General features: G+C 39.5%; 1 protein-coding gene across 1 annotated transcript in view; it reads right to left on the reverse strand.

The window, feature by feature from the left end:
* Positions 1-17,951, reverse strand: part of LOC137287567 (ribosomal protein S6 kinase alpha-1-like) — a 78,322-nt gene that overhangs the window by 26,263 nt on the left and 34,108 nt on the right. The window contains exons 4-12 of the mRNA XM_067819931.1: positions 8,627-8,708; positions 7,818-7,898; positions 6,655-6,734; positions 5,341-5,447; positions 4,251-4,431; positions 3,243-3,313; positions 2,671-2,759; positions 1,836-2,003; positions 361-491 (exon numbers count right to left, since the gene is read on the reverse strand). Coding sequence (XP_067676032.1) covers positions 361-491; positions 1,836-2,003; positions 2,671-2,759; positions 3,243-3,313; positions 4,251-4,431; positions 5,341-5,447; positions 6,655-6,734; positions 7,818-7,898; positions 8,627-8,708 — 990 coding nt within the window. The remainder of the gene's footprint in view (positions 1-360; positions 492-1,835; positions 2,004-2,670; positions 2,760-3,242; positions 3,314-4,250; positions 4,432-5,340; positions 5,448-6,654; positions 6,735-7,817; positions 7,899-8,626; positions 8,709-17,951) is intronic.

Below are 17,951 nucleotides of genomic sequence, written 5' to 3' on the forward strand. Positions count from 1 at the left end.
CTGAAACACAAATGCATGTGTGACAAACAGTGCCCCAAAACGACATAACACTTAATAATTCCCACATTATACAGTGCAAAATTACCAAAAATCACAGTGACATGATATGCATGTGCATTTCAATACAAACAACAAAATACAAGTTCTAATATGTTCACATCATGATACAATGTAAACGTGCCAGTTTGAGCCAGTGTGTTGTGTTTTTCTGCAGTGTCACAACTGAGGACACCAAGAATGGACTGAATGTAACTATGTGGGGACTTAATGGTAGCCACATGGTTAACAAATGCAGTAAGACAATGCTTTCACTAAAAATCACTGAACTGCCCTTTCAGTCAAATATAACAAGGCACCTACCTTTGCTAAATTTTTCTGATTATCTAGAGGATTGTTTTGTTTGATGTTTTCATCAAGTAAAGCAGGGGCTACAAAGCTAAATCCACGGAACAGTTCATGAGCAGTAGCACTGGGGGGAATGCCGGGGGAATCTGCAACAAACAACACAGACAGAAATATATATCTCTAATCACTCATCAAAGCTACTACAACAAGAGTCATGAGAAGATGACATATCCCCCTGGCCCCTACATACTAGAAAGAACAAATCATATGACAGTTAATTAATTGCTTTTTAGACTAAATTTGAATCATTTCCATGGAAATCATGGAAAGTATAAATGCCATATATCTGTTAACAGCAAAAGGTACCACTTTAAGATCTGTCTCAAATATCTTCCAAGACATGTTGAAAAGATTGGTTTCAAGTTGTGCTCTGGAAACAAAGTTCATCCCTACCTTTTGAAACTAAGTCCAAATCGCTTCCATGAAAACAGGGAAAAATATAAATGCCGAAAATTTGTAAATAGCAAGAGGCACCACTTTGGGGTCTCGCTCAATATCTGCCAATATTTTTTTAAAGACATTAAGAGGTTTTCAAATTGTGCTCTGGAAATGGAGCCAATCCCTCCCATATGAGACTAAGTACGAATCGTTTCCTTGGAAACCCATAAAATGATAAAACACCAACATCTGTAAACAGCAAAAAGGCATCACTTTGAGGTCAAGTTTTGCTGATACTGTGATAGGTATTAAGAAGTTTTGAGTTGTGCTCCTGAAATGAAACCCATCCCTCCAAAACATTTCCAAGGAAACCAAGAAAATAATAAATTACAAAAACCTGTAAATAGCAAAAGGCACCACTTTAGGTTCAGTTAGATATATCTACCTTGTATTGTAGAAATACAATACAAACACAGTTTTTGAGTGGTGCTCCAAAATGACTAAGACCAAAATGTTTCCATGGACCAAATGTTTCCATAAACAATAAAAATGCCAAAAATTTGTAAACAGCAAAAGGTACAACCTTGGGTTCATTTTATTATTTCTACCAATCTGGATCTAAAAATATTGAATGGTTTTTGAGTTATGCTCTGGAAACAAAATGATACCGGATGAACGGACGAGGCGTCGACTATATCCCACTGCATTACATGCCAGGGGCATAATAATATCAGCATCAATACTAGAACATAACTATGATAACTGCATTCAATAATTTGACATCAATGAGGTAACTGTCACCAATAGAAAATACTGCAGATCTGATTACATTACATTCTGAGGCAGAGAAGATCTCTGCTGACACACAATCCCCACAGCTCGTTTGCTGTAAGGTGGGGAGATGGGCATTAACTGGCAATGTACTAAGGTAGTTGGGCTTGATACACTTTTAACACTTGAGTTGGCATTTTTATTCAGATCATAAATAACTCTTTACATTTTATCATTTAGTGGTTCATTTGGCTCACATATCACATTCATGCCCTCCTTACCTTTTGGTGTTCTGTTTGTGAATTCTTGGTCGAAGTAGAAGACCTCATCGGTCTGCACCACAGCAGGTTTAAATGGGGGCATGACTGCCCGTTTGTAGAGGTTATCCCAGTCAATGGTGCTGAAAAACGGATGCTTCTTGATATCTTCTATGCCATTTGGCAATGACCCTGCAAAGAAAATTCGAACCATACATTCAATCCTATTTCTCTCTTGAAGGAAAACTACATCTACGGGATGCTGATAAACACTTTCATGTAACGTGACTGAAAATAATCCAACAAAAACAAAACACCTGATGTTGATTGAATACTGTCTGTTTCAGAATTAAGGTTACCGTCTTCTTACACATACAAAAACGTATGTATCATCACAGTCATATTATTGCAGCCAAAGAATTACTAACCTTGACATGTTTGGTTCCATACCTATACAAAATGTGTCACTGTTTAATGGTTTAAGAAGTGTTGAAGCAATACTTCACTGCTCAACTTACAAAATGTTCTGCATGAAGGCCAATGACAACGCCTTACAACTAATTACAGAGAGTAGATATTGTTTAATAATACAGTCAGCAACACATAAGAAAGGAAGTTCACTAAAAGTTACAGATATGTAAGTTTAATGAAACGAGCGAGTGAATATGGTTTTATGCCGCTTTTAGCAATGTTCCAGCAACATCACGACTGGGACACCAGAAATGGGCTTCAAACATTGTATCCATGTGGGGAATCAGACCCTGGGCTTCAAAGTGACAAGAACGCCTTAACCACTAGGCTATCCCACTGACCCTTTAGGAAAAAAAAATGAAGCAAATATGTTATGAAGAATTCTTACCCAGTCTGTTGACAGGATTTCTTTTAAACAATGCCCGTAATAAACTCTGAGCTTCTGGACTAAGAAACTGTGGCATGCCAAGTTTGGCCCTGAAATCAACAATTGACATGGTTAACATATAACCTCGTGTACATTTTCATGAAAATAATAAAATGTAAACCAAAAACATTCCTAGCTGAATGCCATGATGATATGCAGCATGACCAGCAGATACAGTTTTGTAGTCTCTCAATGACAAGCACAGGTTATGGAACACAATTCTACATCTAGTTTCTTTGAGGAAAGAGTGATTGAGTTTAGTTTTACGCCACACTCAGCAATATCCCAGCAGTCTGTAAATAGTCCAGTCTGGACCAGACAATCCAGTGATCTGCAAACATCGATCTGCCCAATTGGGAACCAATAACGTGTGTCAACCAAGTCAGCAAGGCTGACCACCCAATACTGTTAGTCGCCTCTTAAGACAAGCATAGTCACCTTTTATGGCAAGCATGGGTTGCTGAAGGCCTATTCTACCCCGGACCTTCACGGGTCTTTGAGGAAAGGGATTTCTCCAGAAAAAAGTCTCTTACTTGAGAATTTGTGTCATCGTTTCTTTTCTGTTTGCACCTTGAAAAGGCAAAGCCCCAGTCAGCATTTCAAACTGGAAGGATTAAGCATATGGTGTGGTTATTAATAAAAACATTTATTCTGAGCAATTGTGAAAGAGGGAACATGGTGATCTCATTTAAAAGAGCACTCCAACTGCAAGAATGCAAAATCCAGGACATTTGGTATGTGTGAAGACTCAAACTGATTATGAAACTTCTTTGTTTTGTTTTTTGCTTAACAATGCAACTCACCAGCAACATGACAGTAACCGCTGAACAGAAACTGTTATCTCATACAAACAAACCTATTTCATACCGACAGCAACAATCCATGTCCATGACACAGTATTAGGGTTGGGTATTGTCAAAGTTTTCATATTGCGATATACTGCAATATGTATTGCTATATATTGTGCAAGTGTAAAATGGGGTTGGAGGTAATGAAATCACTGTTTCCGTTCTTTTGAAAGAATCCAACTGGGCACTGTCAGGACTCAGATATAATTATACAAGAAATCAATTGAAAATATTTCCAAACAGAAGATCTCTAAAGTTTGGAATTTGAGGAAAAGTGTCTACAGCGGCTACTGCCACTTTGGTTTGTTTATCCCTACAAGTGTCTGTACCAACCTGGCTTTTCCTATTTATAAGGTTTAAAAGTCAGACAAATGCAATCCTCAATGCCATAAACATTCTAAAAACTATTAATATAGAAAAACATAAAAGAATATAAATTTTATCAGTATTTTTCACAAAATCAGGAAAATTACCAAACATGGTCACATAAACTGCCAATCATATCGGGTGAACCAGTTTACGAAAAGTGCACCGCAGTATCATATTGTGAAGTTCGATTTGCAATTTACCAGTTAACAGGCATTATCACCCATATCTACATATTATCAACCATGTCATTCTCACCACCTGCTCCACTGAGTTACCATGGATCTTTTCAATCTGCCCTTTCAAAGACGGACACCGTTTACCTACCATGAGGACCCCATACGACCACCAGTCAGCCGCAGTGCCATGGCCTTTCCGGTTGACCACCTCTGGTGCCATGTACTCCACTGTCCCGCAGAAAGAGTAGGTCTTCTTTTCATCAAAAATTGATTCCTTGCTAAGGCCAAAGTCTGTTAGTTTTATATGGCCTTCACTATCCAATAGTATGCTGTAAGTAGAGTAAAGTCTCTTATCAAAAGCTACTAAGTAGCAGTGAAAGTAGTACTTTTGACAGTTATATGGATATGGCCTGAACATGTTAGTATAATCGTCATTTTCTTAGTAGATTTCATCTGCAGTCTCTTCTGCTGCAAACTTAATTTCCCATGGGATAATAAAACATTGTTATATCTCATTTTATTGGTCATGTTATCTTGACACTGGTTTGTTTGTTTGTTTGTACATAGAAAGAAAATATTATGGATGACAATAACTTCATTTTCGTATTTCACAACGTATTGCCCAATAATGAGGAGACTTCTGACGAAGGGGCAAGGAATAGCCCATGAACATTGAGCAAATAACCTCACAAAAGGGCAAGGAATAGCCCAGGACTAAGAGGCCTCGAGACATTTACTGTACAAATCATAAAATAACTACTGAATTGATGAATTAAGATGGTGTTCTTGTGCTATCCCATATAAGATAGCAACTTTACTGTCAAGATATGTATTGTCAGCAGACTGAAAAACTACCAGTCCTGTTGGACATCCAGCAGTCTGGACAAAATAAAGTCAAGCGACAATAATTCATATTTCCTTTTTCAAATTTTGGAGATTCTCATATTTACTTTCAGAGAAATATAGTAAAAACAACACTGAAGAGTAGCATTTGGCTACTCAGACAAGCCTTATTTGACACTGCAACATATGTCATATTTGGGATTTCACTTTCTCAGTAAAGTACAAATTCTAGTACTTTTTTGGTTGAGTCCCATCCGGGATTCGAACTTTACTGAGGAAGTGAAATCCCAAATATATGACATATGTTGCATTTGACCACTTCCTAAATGGCATCGTGTAATCATTATTTGACACTGTTGCTCAAGAGAGACTATGTTCGCTGTAAAGCCCCTTACTTTTCTGGTTTGAGGTCCCTGTATATTATTCCCACTCCATGGAGGTGGTCCAAGGCTAGGGCAAGCTCTGCTAAGTAGAATTTCACATCTTCCTCTGTAAACATGACCTGGAAATAGTAACATGGATGAATATTCATTTACAACTTTAATATCAAGTATCGTTGCCCTCATCCAATACACAATGTGAGATAGGTTTCCTACTGAATCCATGTAGACAGTCAACATTGTAAATCACAGCAATGACCTAACACTTGGTTACCATGCCATCACCCCTATATTATAAGATGACTTATGGGGCCTGATGGTTAGGACACACAATTCAACTTTTGATAAGAATATTTGGTACTTTGGCACCTACTGATGTGGTGATGTCCCTATTTTTTTTAAAGCAGTACGAATAAAATAAGTTTACAGATACCATTGTTTTTTTCTCTGTGACTGAAATACATTGGTTATTGTGATAGAGAAAGTCAACATGATATCTGCAAGCTTGATCGAATAAACAACAAGTATTGTCACTTAGGTGACATAATCCCCCGCTGCTAATTATCAAATTATACTGAAAAAGTAATGAAAACGAAGGTAGTAGTTTAAGATGAAGTTAAATGCACCTTCCCAAGATGAAGCTCGGTGATGAATAAGTAAATCCAGTGACCAGTTCTTGAGATATCGTGCTGACAAACTTAACATGCAGAAATCATCAAAGTGTCTCTGTGACCTTGAACATTAAGTGACGGTCACCAAAATCTGTAGAATGTGCAGAAAATCCAGAGAACGGCTCTTGAGGTATTTCGCTAACAAGCTTAACATGCAGCTTAAACAGACTGAAATCTTCAAAGTGTGGCCATGACCTTGAAAATTTAGTGATGATCACCAAAATCGACTGTTCCCTGCATCTTCCCTAGAATAAGCTTGGTGTTGAATATGAAGAAAATTCTGAGAATGGTTCTTGAGATATCATGCTGACAAGGGTAAAAGGTTAAAGTCACCTCGTGACCTTGAAATGAAAGTAAAGGTCCAGAAACCTGACTGAGATCTGTCTTTTAATATGATGAATCTAGGTACCAAATATGAAGAGAATGTAGAGAATGGTTCTTCAGATATTCCAATTCGTACAGACGGATGGAGCCTAATACCATATCTCCCGCTTCGCGCTATACACATGGCGGGACATAATTACATATTAATAAATGTGGTTTTATTTTGTACTTTATTTCAAAAAAGGGTTAAAAAAGAAATCCTACCTACCTTAGATTTTAAAGAGGTGTAATCAGAACCACAACATTTCTGTATTTTTTCTGCCTTGCTACCTACCTCTTTAGAGAGACGTGTGAATAGGTCGCCTCCACGAAGAAACTCCAAAATCAAGTAGAGTTTGCCTTCTGTTTGAAATGCTGTAAAATAGAGTAAGCAAGTAAGTTTGGCTTTAAACTACTCTGAAAAGTATTCCAGGATCATCACAGTTCATCACCATGACCTTGGAGGTTCACAAGCACAGGTTTGGTGGCAATGATGGGATTCAAACGCAGTGTTTTGGCCTGCCTGAGGGATGCAATGCTGCGAAGTAAATTTGCCTGAGACAACACTGCTACCCTTTCCTCTATGAAAACTTGAAGCAATTCAATATCAACACATTTATTGCAGAACTTTCAAAATGAATGAAAGGACTGAATAAAACACTAGTTTCAATGAAAACAGTATTTTAGTAGTATCAGTTTGAGGTTGGAGGAAGTATCAATGGAAAATTTAACGCAGCACTGAGCCTATTCCAACAATATAACAGTAGCTAAAATATATACTGACAGAAACAAATAAGCAAATGCTACTTCATCACAGTGTTGCTTTACTTATTCTCCAGTTTTCACCACAGTACAATACAAAGCTTGTGAAGTAACCTGGCAAGGGTTCAATTATTTTTTTACAAGCGACTTGCCACAGGGCAAGTGGCTTCAAGAAAGTAGCTTGTCCTGACTAATTTTCCACTTGCCTTGATTTTATGACACAATGTTTGATGTTAATGTCTACTAGACTACTTATCGACGAGTGATAAATTTAAAAAAAACATAGCTCTAAATTACTATTACTGCGAAATGTTATAGCTACAAAATGAGCAGATAAATGAAACCAAGTTTATTTGCAGTTTGAAACCATAAGTGGAAATTATCTAGGAGTCCATGGACAAGTAAGATACCATTATCTGATTGCCCAAAACGAAAACTGACTTGTCCCCGACGTCGGGTAATGGGATTTTTTAACCCTGACTGGAAACAAAATAAAGGCGTTGTTTCCCTCAGTATGTAGGGGTTGCTGTGAATGATTTATATAGTGCACATACATTATGTCACTTAACAGTTCTGACATAGCTTCTTGATTGAGGGGGACAACTTTACAGAAGTCATTTTAGAATTTCTCAAATTTGCAAACATGCACCCTCATGATACTTTGACCCCTCAATTCCTATTCTTAACATTACGCACCATAGTGTAAGTGAACGATGAAAGGATGATTTACATCTGCCAAGATGTCTCGTTCCATTTTTGTCCTTTGTCGATCACGGACTGAAAAGAAACATTACCATATATGTGATAACAACACTTGTCAACAACTTAGATATATCTGGAGGAATCACACAAAACTAATAGATGTAATCTCGTCAAAATCATAAAATATAACATGTAAAAGGATGTTCAATAATGTATTACAAAAGGTTTCAAGATGATGATATATAAATAGAGCATTGAAGACAAATAACTCTCAACAGCATCATCATTATCACACTGACAGAGCAAACATTTATCAACCATCTTCTGGTAGATCATGTGCACAAGGGGATCATGTATCAGGGTATTACCACCGCCTTGTTACAGATCACACTGACAGAGCAAACATTTATCAACCATCTTCTGGTAGATCATGTGCACAAGAAGATCATGTATCAGGGTATTACCACCTCCTTGTTACAGATCATCTGCAAGTTGACCATCCCCTGATAGATCATCTCCAGGTAGGCCATCCCCTAATATAACAATTTACTGATAGTTCATTACCAGGTAGACCATGCACTGACAGATCATGTGCAGGTAGACTGTCTTCTGGTAGATCATTTCTTGGTAACCCATCCTGTGAGAGCTCATCTTTAACTAGACCAGCCCCAACAGATCATCCTATGGTAAGCCACCCCCGACAAAATTATCTGGTGGTAGACCATTCTCTGACAGAACTTCTCCAGGTAGGAAACTATCTGAGAGATCACCTCTAAGTGGACTCACAGGATCTCTATACATACCTTTAAGTGTGGCTTTCTTCAGGACCTTCATAGCATACAGAGTCCCAGCATCATCTCCTGTTATCTTCCTCACAAGGAAGACCTGGCAAAAACAATGTTATACCTGAAGCTTGGCAAAAACAATGTTATACCTGAATCCTGAGATCTATAGTGTCCCTATAGTGAGGCAAATACACACATCTTGATCATGGCTGGGGCAAAGCTCAAATCATAGCTCAAACTAACAGACTAATGCTGGAACAGTCCAAACTTTCAACCCCGGTATCCACCTCCAGTTACCCAACCCTACCTGGATACCTGTTCATTCTGGACATCAAATTTGCAAGAAATGGCAACATATTCTTCAGCTCAGGGGCTAAATTTCAAGTCTTTCAACATCATATTCAAAAGAAGTGACAATAAATTATGTCTACATCTTCAAAAATTATATAACTTCTTAATCATGAATGATTAAAGGTCACATGCAACGTAAAACACAACTTTGCAGATTCTGGTACATTTCAGTATGCACTTACGAAACAAATAATAAAAAATGCCAATTCAACCTATAAAGTTGAAAAAAAAAAAGATGAAAAAAAAAGTCCGCGAAATCTGAGTTCAAATGTTTCACTAAATTTCCCCCAGCGTTTGGGGGAAAACTGGTTTCAACAGCTGTGCTGCGCTGCGTACATAACGCACGCGCAGTGAATAGGTTTGCGGAGCTTGAAACAGTATGCATGCCCAGAGTCTGAGGTCGTGAGCAGTAGTCTAATCTTGGTTGTGTTTCATCTACTAGTCACACGATTATAACGGGTCCAGGTACTGAGACGGGTACCTAGGTCAAAATCATTACTCACCCATCCCATGCATCCGGGCTACAAGTCCCAGGTCTTATGGGTACAATATACAAATATCACAAATGCCTATAACAATGTATGACTGCATGCAGAACCAAAGTACAGAATACAACAATTTCAGGGATTGGGATAGAGAACTTTCACAATGGGCCATTTTCTGAATTTAGAATGGGTCTCTGCCCTTGTATCAATAGTCAGCTTCAAAATTTCAAAGGACCATCTTTCATTCTAATGTGCAAAATGACCCATGGCCCCTGCCTTTCGCAATTCCCTGCACTTTTGTTGATGGTACTACAATAAAGTGAACAAAATCTTTCAGTAGCAATATGTCTGCTTATCAGATCACAGGACAACTTGCAAAAATAATACCAAGCCATCAAGTGAAGTTAAAAAGCAGTAATATTTTCCTGAGTACCTCACATTTGAAAAAAACAAACAAAAAAAAAGAACAAAAAAAACCCCACACATCAAAAGTGTATTTCAGAGAAAATAACCCATTTCTTCATTTCTTTGACACAAAATACACGAGGCTACAACAACATGAGCCTATAATTTAATGCTTTAAATTTGAACACGTGTTTGACACTAACATAGCAATGTCCCTCGCCGCTAAAGAAAATTAAATATTTATTACATATTCGCTACTTTTTACTTTTGCTCAAACACAAGATGCGTGAAATGACTGGTGTCTTGATAATCACCCAGTGTAGGCTGATGACAAAATTGGGGACATTGGCAGCAATGTTTTATGGAATATTGCGTTAACACAAGTTTGCATAGCGGACAAAGAGTTGTGGTCATATTGAAAAATAATATCAAGGTCTGTGTCTCTGTAATCCCCCATTGTTGCCTCTCACCAAATTTGAAGACATTGGATACAAAAGTTAATGAGATATCGCGTTAACAAGAGTTTGCACAGTGGTCAAAAAGTCGTGGTGTCCTTGAAAATAATCCCCTACATAGGCTGTCACTAAATTAGAAGACATTGAGCACAACAGTTCTTGAGACACCACGTCAACAATACATACATACATTCTTACGGAAGGCGGGGGACAATGAATTGATGTGAGTCAATACAGAATCCAAATATGAACAAAAAAGATAAGTGTATTACATATCGTATCAAGTCAGAACAATTTTGTTGGGATAAATTACTATTAGAGCCAACCATGTAATGTATCAAACTTTACCTTATGAGTCACACATGACAAATAATCTGAATCTTATATACAGATGAGACAAAAACAGAGAACAATGTTAATCTGACCTTTCAAAAATGTAATTTTCTGAATAAAATTGATGTTTTATACTTATCCTGACTCATGTTTAATTGCTTATCTCCTCTTCCTGGCAAAGGTAGTGGAACACCTGAAATCCCTTGAAGTTCCCTTCTAAAACAAGCTGACGTAAAATTCACACTCACCCATGTATTACCTCCCTTCCCAGCACATGGTCAGCTGATACAAGAATACTAGAATTCAGCGTGTCTGTGAGGGGTGGCTGGGAGGGCTTTTGTCGTGAGTCAGGATAAGTATAAAATACCAATTTTATTCAGAAAATTACACATTTTACCTTTTCCTGACTCCTGGCTTAATTGCTTACAGAATCCGACAAAAACGGCGGTGGGTCACACCACGCTGCATTCCGCTATCAGTTCCGAATTACGTCCAATAATTTTCCTCCTAATGGGAACTTTGTAATGGCGATAATTCGGTCCTATTCTTCTCATATTCATTGTAGATTTTGGGTTGAATCACATCCAGTCGAACTTGTCTTCCATAGAAGGCTTTGTTGACTGGCACGTGATGACATCAAAACTCTGATGCAACTAAATGTCAAGATATAGCAATCGAGACTAGTTGCGACCCCTCTTCATGTACAAGCATCTTCATTACGAGTACAGGGTCATAATCACCCATGCTAGTCTGTTTAAGACATGCATGGACTTTCCACCAAAATACTCCGCAGAGCGTCTGGCTTCCACAAGTCACATGATAAATCAGGTGAGTTAAGTCGGGGAACTGTTATTTGCTGAGCAACGACAAGTGGCCAAAACTGATGAATAGAGACATCCTCTGTGGCTATGTCTCGTAGATAATGGCTGGTAAACACCATGTTTGACATCCAAAAGCAGCCCTCCATTATAGTAGATAGCAAGCAATTCCCATGTAGCGCTAGTGAAGAAGCCAAGGCTCTGACTTCGTGTGGGTTGGAGGCTCACAAAGGATCCAATCCTGCTACTTTATATGCTCTAAGTATAACAGTTCTAAACCACACGGAGATAGTGTTGCAGGATACTTCCGTAGGTGTCTCAACGGATATAGAGATAAACAGGCGCTTGAAACGTTGCCTTCTCGACTTACGTACGATGTATATCTTTAATGCTCTGACTGGACATAATGATAAATCTTGAGTATCATGAGGTTTCAGAATTGAAGACAATGCCGGGAGTATGGAATTGTCTATCCAGTTGACCTGGCAGTTTATTTTCCGCAATAAAATCCCATCGTAGACCTGGATGAGCTGTTTGCTGATGATTTGCATCAAAGTTCGTGCAGTTGAAGTCTAGAGCATGAATTTGTGACATGCGTGCAGCTGTAGCTAAGGCAAATTAAACAGCATTTCCTGAATTAGCAGTTCAAATGAGGTCCGATCAAGCGGTTCGTATGCATCACTTGTGAGATGTTTAAGTACAATGTTTAGATCCCATGCTGTTGGTACTTTAGTCAGCTTGGGTTCCATTTCCATGGTGACGACTGAGCTGAGAGCTGCCAAGTATGTAGACAATGTGGAGCCTTTCAGACCTCTGGAATGTTGGAAGTGGCATAAATATTCTGCTATCTGCAGGTATGTTGCCTTCAGCTGTCTCAGTAGTCATAAGGTCTAAGTATTGAAGACAAGGCTGGTATGCCGAACTGTCTGTCCGGTTGGCCTGGCACCTGTCTGATTTTCTCGATGTCTCTTGGTAGCAGCACTGGAGGGGGAAACGCGAATGCATTCAGTCCTTCCCACAAGATGCTGAACCTTCAGCTGATTAGTTGAAACATCTCTCGATGCAGCATATACTCTGAGTTGAGTTGTCCACCTGGATCATCAGTAACTTGTCTCTCGGTGTTGTCGACCAATGATGGATAACATGCATCACCACATTATCTGCAACTGGTTGATGAGAAGAGCTCGATCTTCCTTCTTCCAGAATCCTGCTGCAACCTCATTGGGTATCACCTTTAGGTAGACACATGTATTCTAGGATGGAATGCCCATCTAAAGATGGGCATTCCATCCTAGAAGACACGTGTCTACCTAAAGATGGTTGTAGAACGCGGACTCTAATATGTAAATTAATGTGCAAACATTGACTGGCGAGTCTACCAAAGCAGGTATGATCCCAAGATGTCCAGCGTCATAAACCGGTCAGGACATGAAACCATGACTCATGAACTCCTGTCATAGACGTAGTAGTAGGCGTCTTCATCTTGTCATATCCTGAGCTGACGTGAGTAGACATTATCACTGACATAGTGATAAGGGAGAGAGTAGAACTTGGTCTAATCATTGGCTTGAACGTCAACCCACTGATCCTGGGACAGCGATGTATCTCAATGTAGTGATGAATCAAATCCCGAGGAGTTAGATTCTCAAGTCATCCCAGCTGAGTTAGTAGCCTGATAGTGAAGTCCAACTGTAGACTGAGTTGATTTCTCCCGTGATGAGCTTATATGCCGTGAAGATGCGTCATTCTTCGTCTTCACATCATCAAAGCTGAACATGTTGCCATTCCAAGGAAGTCTATTTATAGTAGCTATACCACTGGCTCCCACTAATTGACTGGATTTGGCTAATTACCTTGGAATATTTTCTTTATTCATATACTACAGAAAAACTATTGAATCTTTTTCAATTATTTCTTCTGATATGCTTAGACAACATATTAAAGTAAATAATATCCAAAAATGGTGTTTGTTGATTGTTTAGTTAATTAGCGACAGCGAGGTGAATGTCAGCTTTGGCAGTCTGTCAAAGGTCCTGTCCCCTGGACCGTTTGATGGCAGTGCCCAGTTTCGTCGGGGTATTTTCAAAGCACCGCAGTGCTGCCATTCTAAGTTCAAATGTCATGAAAATTGGTGTACCATAAGATCAGAAGATGGACTTTCATGTGGTATATTTTATATTTCGACAAATTTAGAGGAACTGTATGGACTTGACATTTGAAAAACTCCCCCATTTTCAAGGTAAGTGCGTTTTTAATCTGCTTCATCGTGTTACATAAAGAGCAACATTTCTGCTTTAATTTGATGTATATATATCAACAATATTAAAATTGGGTAACAAGGCGTGAGATCGTGTAATATGAAACTAGTGCCGTTCAAAATGTCTGGTGCACTGATGGAGGGCTCCACATGGTGAAGACGGAAGCTACGAGCGTTGAAAGGTGGCATATGTTGTTGTTGAAACTTGGATGCTGACTTGAATGCTGTAGATAACTTCTCAGATATTGTAGATATCGGAGTTATCACCAGAAACCTTAACAAGTGTCTTCCTTCTTCATCCTATAAGTGTTGGGTTAGTTGGAGTCCTTGGATAGTGAGACTAAGTTCAGACCATTCATGATCCATGATGTGACTTCCAAGTCCGAAAAGAGGGCTTCTTCCGGAGATGACGATCGGTAGTATCTGTCTTCATCCTTCCATGAGTGCAACACATTCAATGGATGCCGATGATCCTCCTTATGTGAGTCCAGGTCTGAAGGGGACAACAAGTGCTGACAGCGCCTTTGACGAGCTGTGGAGACTGATGAAGATCTTCATTGACGATTAGACCTGTGAGCGCACTCACCCACGTGTGTGCAGTCGTCCGGACTGGCTCACTCACCCATCCATGCGGGTGCACTCACTCGAAGTAGGTGGATCTCTCTCCAAACTGAGACAGGATGATAAGGACAATGGTGACGATCCTCCTGAGCAGGTGTGTGCATACGCCTCCTCTTCATCCTCTGGGGTGAGTGCAGATCTAGTTGAGTCGCAGCAGTTGACGTAGTTGAAGACTGTAGCCTTCGTTCTTCTTTAACATGACTTCCAAACTCATGCTGCATGAAGGCATCTGCGTAGAAGGATTGCATTGAAACACGGCTGACTTGTAGAGGTGTCTGCTGTGATGACTGAGTCTGCTAACGAAGTCTGTGTTGTCTGACGACCCGAAGTGGCGACGATGCAGTTGTGGTAGACCTAGGAGCAGCAGTCGATGAAGTCTTCGTCCTTCTTCAACATGACCTAATCAAGCTCATGCTGGATGCAGGCATCTGCGTCGAACAGCTGCGTTGAGTGCAGTCCGAAGGGGAGGGTGATTGCATACGATGTCTTCTATGAATAGGGGTGACTGAAGGAGACCTTCTCCGTCCACGAGTCCGTCCATGAGTGCACATCGCAGTCAACATCGTTGATGAGTGTAGTCATCTTTCCTCTTCCAATCGTCGCTCCATAAGTTCATCATTTGCGTTGTGAATTGTGGCATGAAAGTGCCTGCGTCGAATGCATGCAGTAGCGTGCATTGACGACTGTGTTGAAGAGTAGTCTACAATGCCCAAGGTTGCAGTCGACATGCACCTGATGTCTTCACACCGTATCATCAACAGAGACTCATGAAAAAATTGACGTTCTTCCAAGGGGACTATCTCCTCCCCGAATGATTTCTTCATCAATGAGGGATGATTCTGTGATGATTCTGCGATGATCTTACAGATGAAGACTTCGACTTCGCTGACATAGTTTTCTTGGCCTGTGATGGCCCTGCCTCAACAGACGGTTTCTCCTGAGATTTGGGAGGGGCAGTGTTTCCGCTGACATTTTCAACAGTCGGTCATCTTGACCGACTGTCCATAACTTTATCGGACATTTCCATTTTTTCCCGGTCAACGAATAATGTAATAAATAAATAAAGATAACACTCACCTAATATTTCGATCTTTTATTTCCAAATATTTCTGTGGCACGTTCTCCTATTTTCCGTGGGTGTTGAGGAGCATCAGATTGTTCAATCGATGTTCTGACAGCAGACTCCAGCTGGCTGTGTGAATCCTCTTTTGAAACCACGCTCGGCTGGTACGCTTGATACTGGAATCACTAGTGCAGCTGAAGCGATGATTTGGAAATCAGGGTAAACATCCCCAAAATTCACGAACAATTGTTTAGCATGTTTGCTTTAAAGTCATAGAGCCAAAGCTGGCCACAGTACTCTGGGAAATCCCTATGCATTCTCTTGTAGTCAATCATTGCTTGAATAACTGTGACGTCACCTGCCGCCTGGCCAATCTCTGAGCAGAAGTGGTCTAACAGTATGGTCATGGAATCCCCTCCATGTGCAGATAGTTCTTCTTTACTAGGGTATTTTGAGGGATTGAATATGTTGTCAAGGCTTGACATAACACTCAAACTATCCTCTGGAAATCTAACTCTCAGTGATGTGCATAATTCTGCTAAGAACTCGCTTCGGGATTTCTTGAAAGCAGTGATTGACCCATCATCAGTGTATTGTAAAGTCACACCCCCAAATACCCTACCAGTGCCAGTATCAGTTGCATTGTGAAGAAAAAATTGTTCACTTGGGCCAGGGTTCCCGTTTAACCCTTGAAGTGCATCAATAGTGGAATTCACTATACGCATGACCATGCCGAGGTTTAGAGAGTCTTTCTGAAAGACTGCACTAATTTGTCCATGCAATACAGGATAACAGACAATGCGTACGTCATTGCAACAAATCCACAGGTTTTGATTTTTTCATAATGTTTTTCATGACAGGGTTGTTTCGTTCACTGGCCTCCTCCTCTATCTCCATCACAAGTGCCGGCCAGTTTGTTTTTGTTGATTCAACCACACGCCCTACCGACAACCATTGAAAGCTACATGGTTGCTTGACACTGGAGAACTCACTCTCTTCCAAAACTTCAGACAGTTCGCGCAGTCTATTGTACCGAACCGCTGAAAATTCATAAAGTTTATATATTTCATTCAAGGTTTTTCTATAGTCTGCGACAACTTTAGTTGTTTTGGCCACATCCGCCAATGCAATGCAACTCTATGTGCTATGCAATGCAAATGAATCAGATACGGGCAGTCAGATGTTTGTAGCCTAACACCAACTCCTGTCCAGCGTCCTGTCACCACTCTGGCTCCACTGGAACCAAACACAACAACACGATTTAATTCAATATTCCATTGTGGAAGCACTTTAATTTTTTCTGTTACACATTCTGATGTACCACTGTGTACTCTGAAATTTCCAAGAAACAATGTTTCCGTGTTCACATGATTTTCTATCCTCACAAATATAATAAGGTTTTTTTTCTACAGTTACATTCACAGTTTCATCCACAATTAAGCCAACAAACTTGCTTTTTTCAATTTTTGACTTAATATCTTTGTATTTGCAAATATGGCATGTTTCATTTCTTCAATGGAATGTGAATGACTGTACATGACACCTTTAAGTAAACTTGAACAACCATTCTTCTGCTAAAGTTCAATAAATTTTGAGAATTTAACAGTAGGGATTATTTTCATGCGCCATAAAAAGTACAATGTTCATTTGTGCAAGTAAACTTTCATTGTTTTTCTCCTTGGCAGTTTCAATGTGAGCAACCATGGCAGTTTTTCTAATGCAGAAGTTTGACAGCTTGCGTGTGATGCACTATCTCGATGATCGTCTAGTGCTGATTTTCTCAAATTGATACTGCCTTCCGTAAATTTATTTTGCACTTTTGCTTCCACGCATATTTTACAAAACATTTTTCCATCCTCAAAACTGAGCCACGGAAACACCTTAAACCAGTCATCCTTTACGTGCAGAGTAACTGTACTAGATGCAAGGTTTTTTACTTTGACATTGTGTTTTCAAATGAGATTTGTCGCACGTGTTGGACGGTTGCGGTGTCTGGGGAACTGTATCAGATGTAGGTCTAGATTTACTACTAGTCTCAGATTCAGTGTTCTTAACGTTTTTGCTTTTAGAAACATCAGAACTTGTACCTGTCTCATTGTCACACTTTCGTTTTCCACTATCAGCATGGGTACTACCTTTCCCCACCCCGCTGAAATAGTTTGACAGATTCATCTGCTTTTTCATGTTTATTCCACGTAGCTACATGTTTGAAATCAGAAGGGATCAGTAAATATCGAGCATTTCCGTATGTAGTTAAACTAACCACTGGAACCGAGATATGTAAAATCAACCTCAGATTTCCAAATGCTTTAATGTCTCTCGAGCATTCTATTTTAAGCCAACTGGGGTTTTCAAAACCTTTTCAGAAGTGGTACACTCGGCACATCATTTTGATCAATCATTAGATTAATAATTTAATGATTCAGTAATTTTTTAAGTTGATAACTTGATATTTTATCAAACATGATGTCCGGCAGTGTTTTCAAGTACCGGAAAATGATAATTTTCATCGGACTATGTCCGGTATTTATCGGATAACGGCAACACTGATGGGA

Source organism: Haliotis asinina, chromosome 6 (assembly GCF_037392515.1).
Source record: "Haliotis asinina isolate JCU_RB_2024 chromosome 6, JCU_Hal_asi_v2, whole genome shotgun sequence".
Classification (NCBI taxonomy): Eukaryota; Metazoa; Mollusca; class Gastropoda; order Lepetellida; family Haliotidae; genus Haliotis; species Haliotis asinina.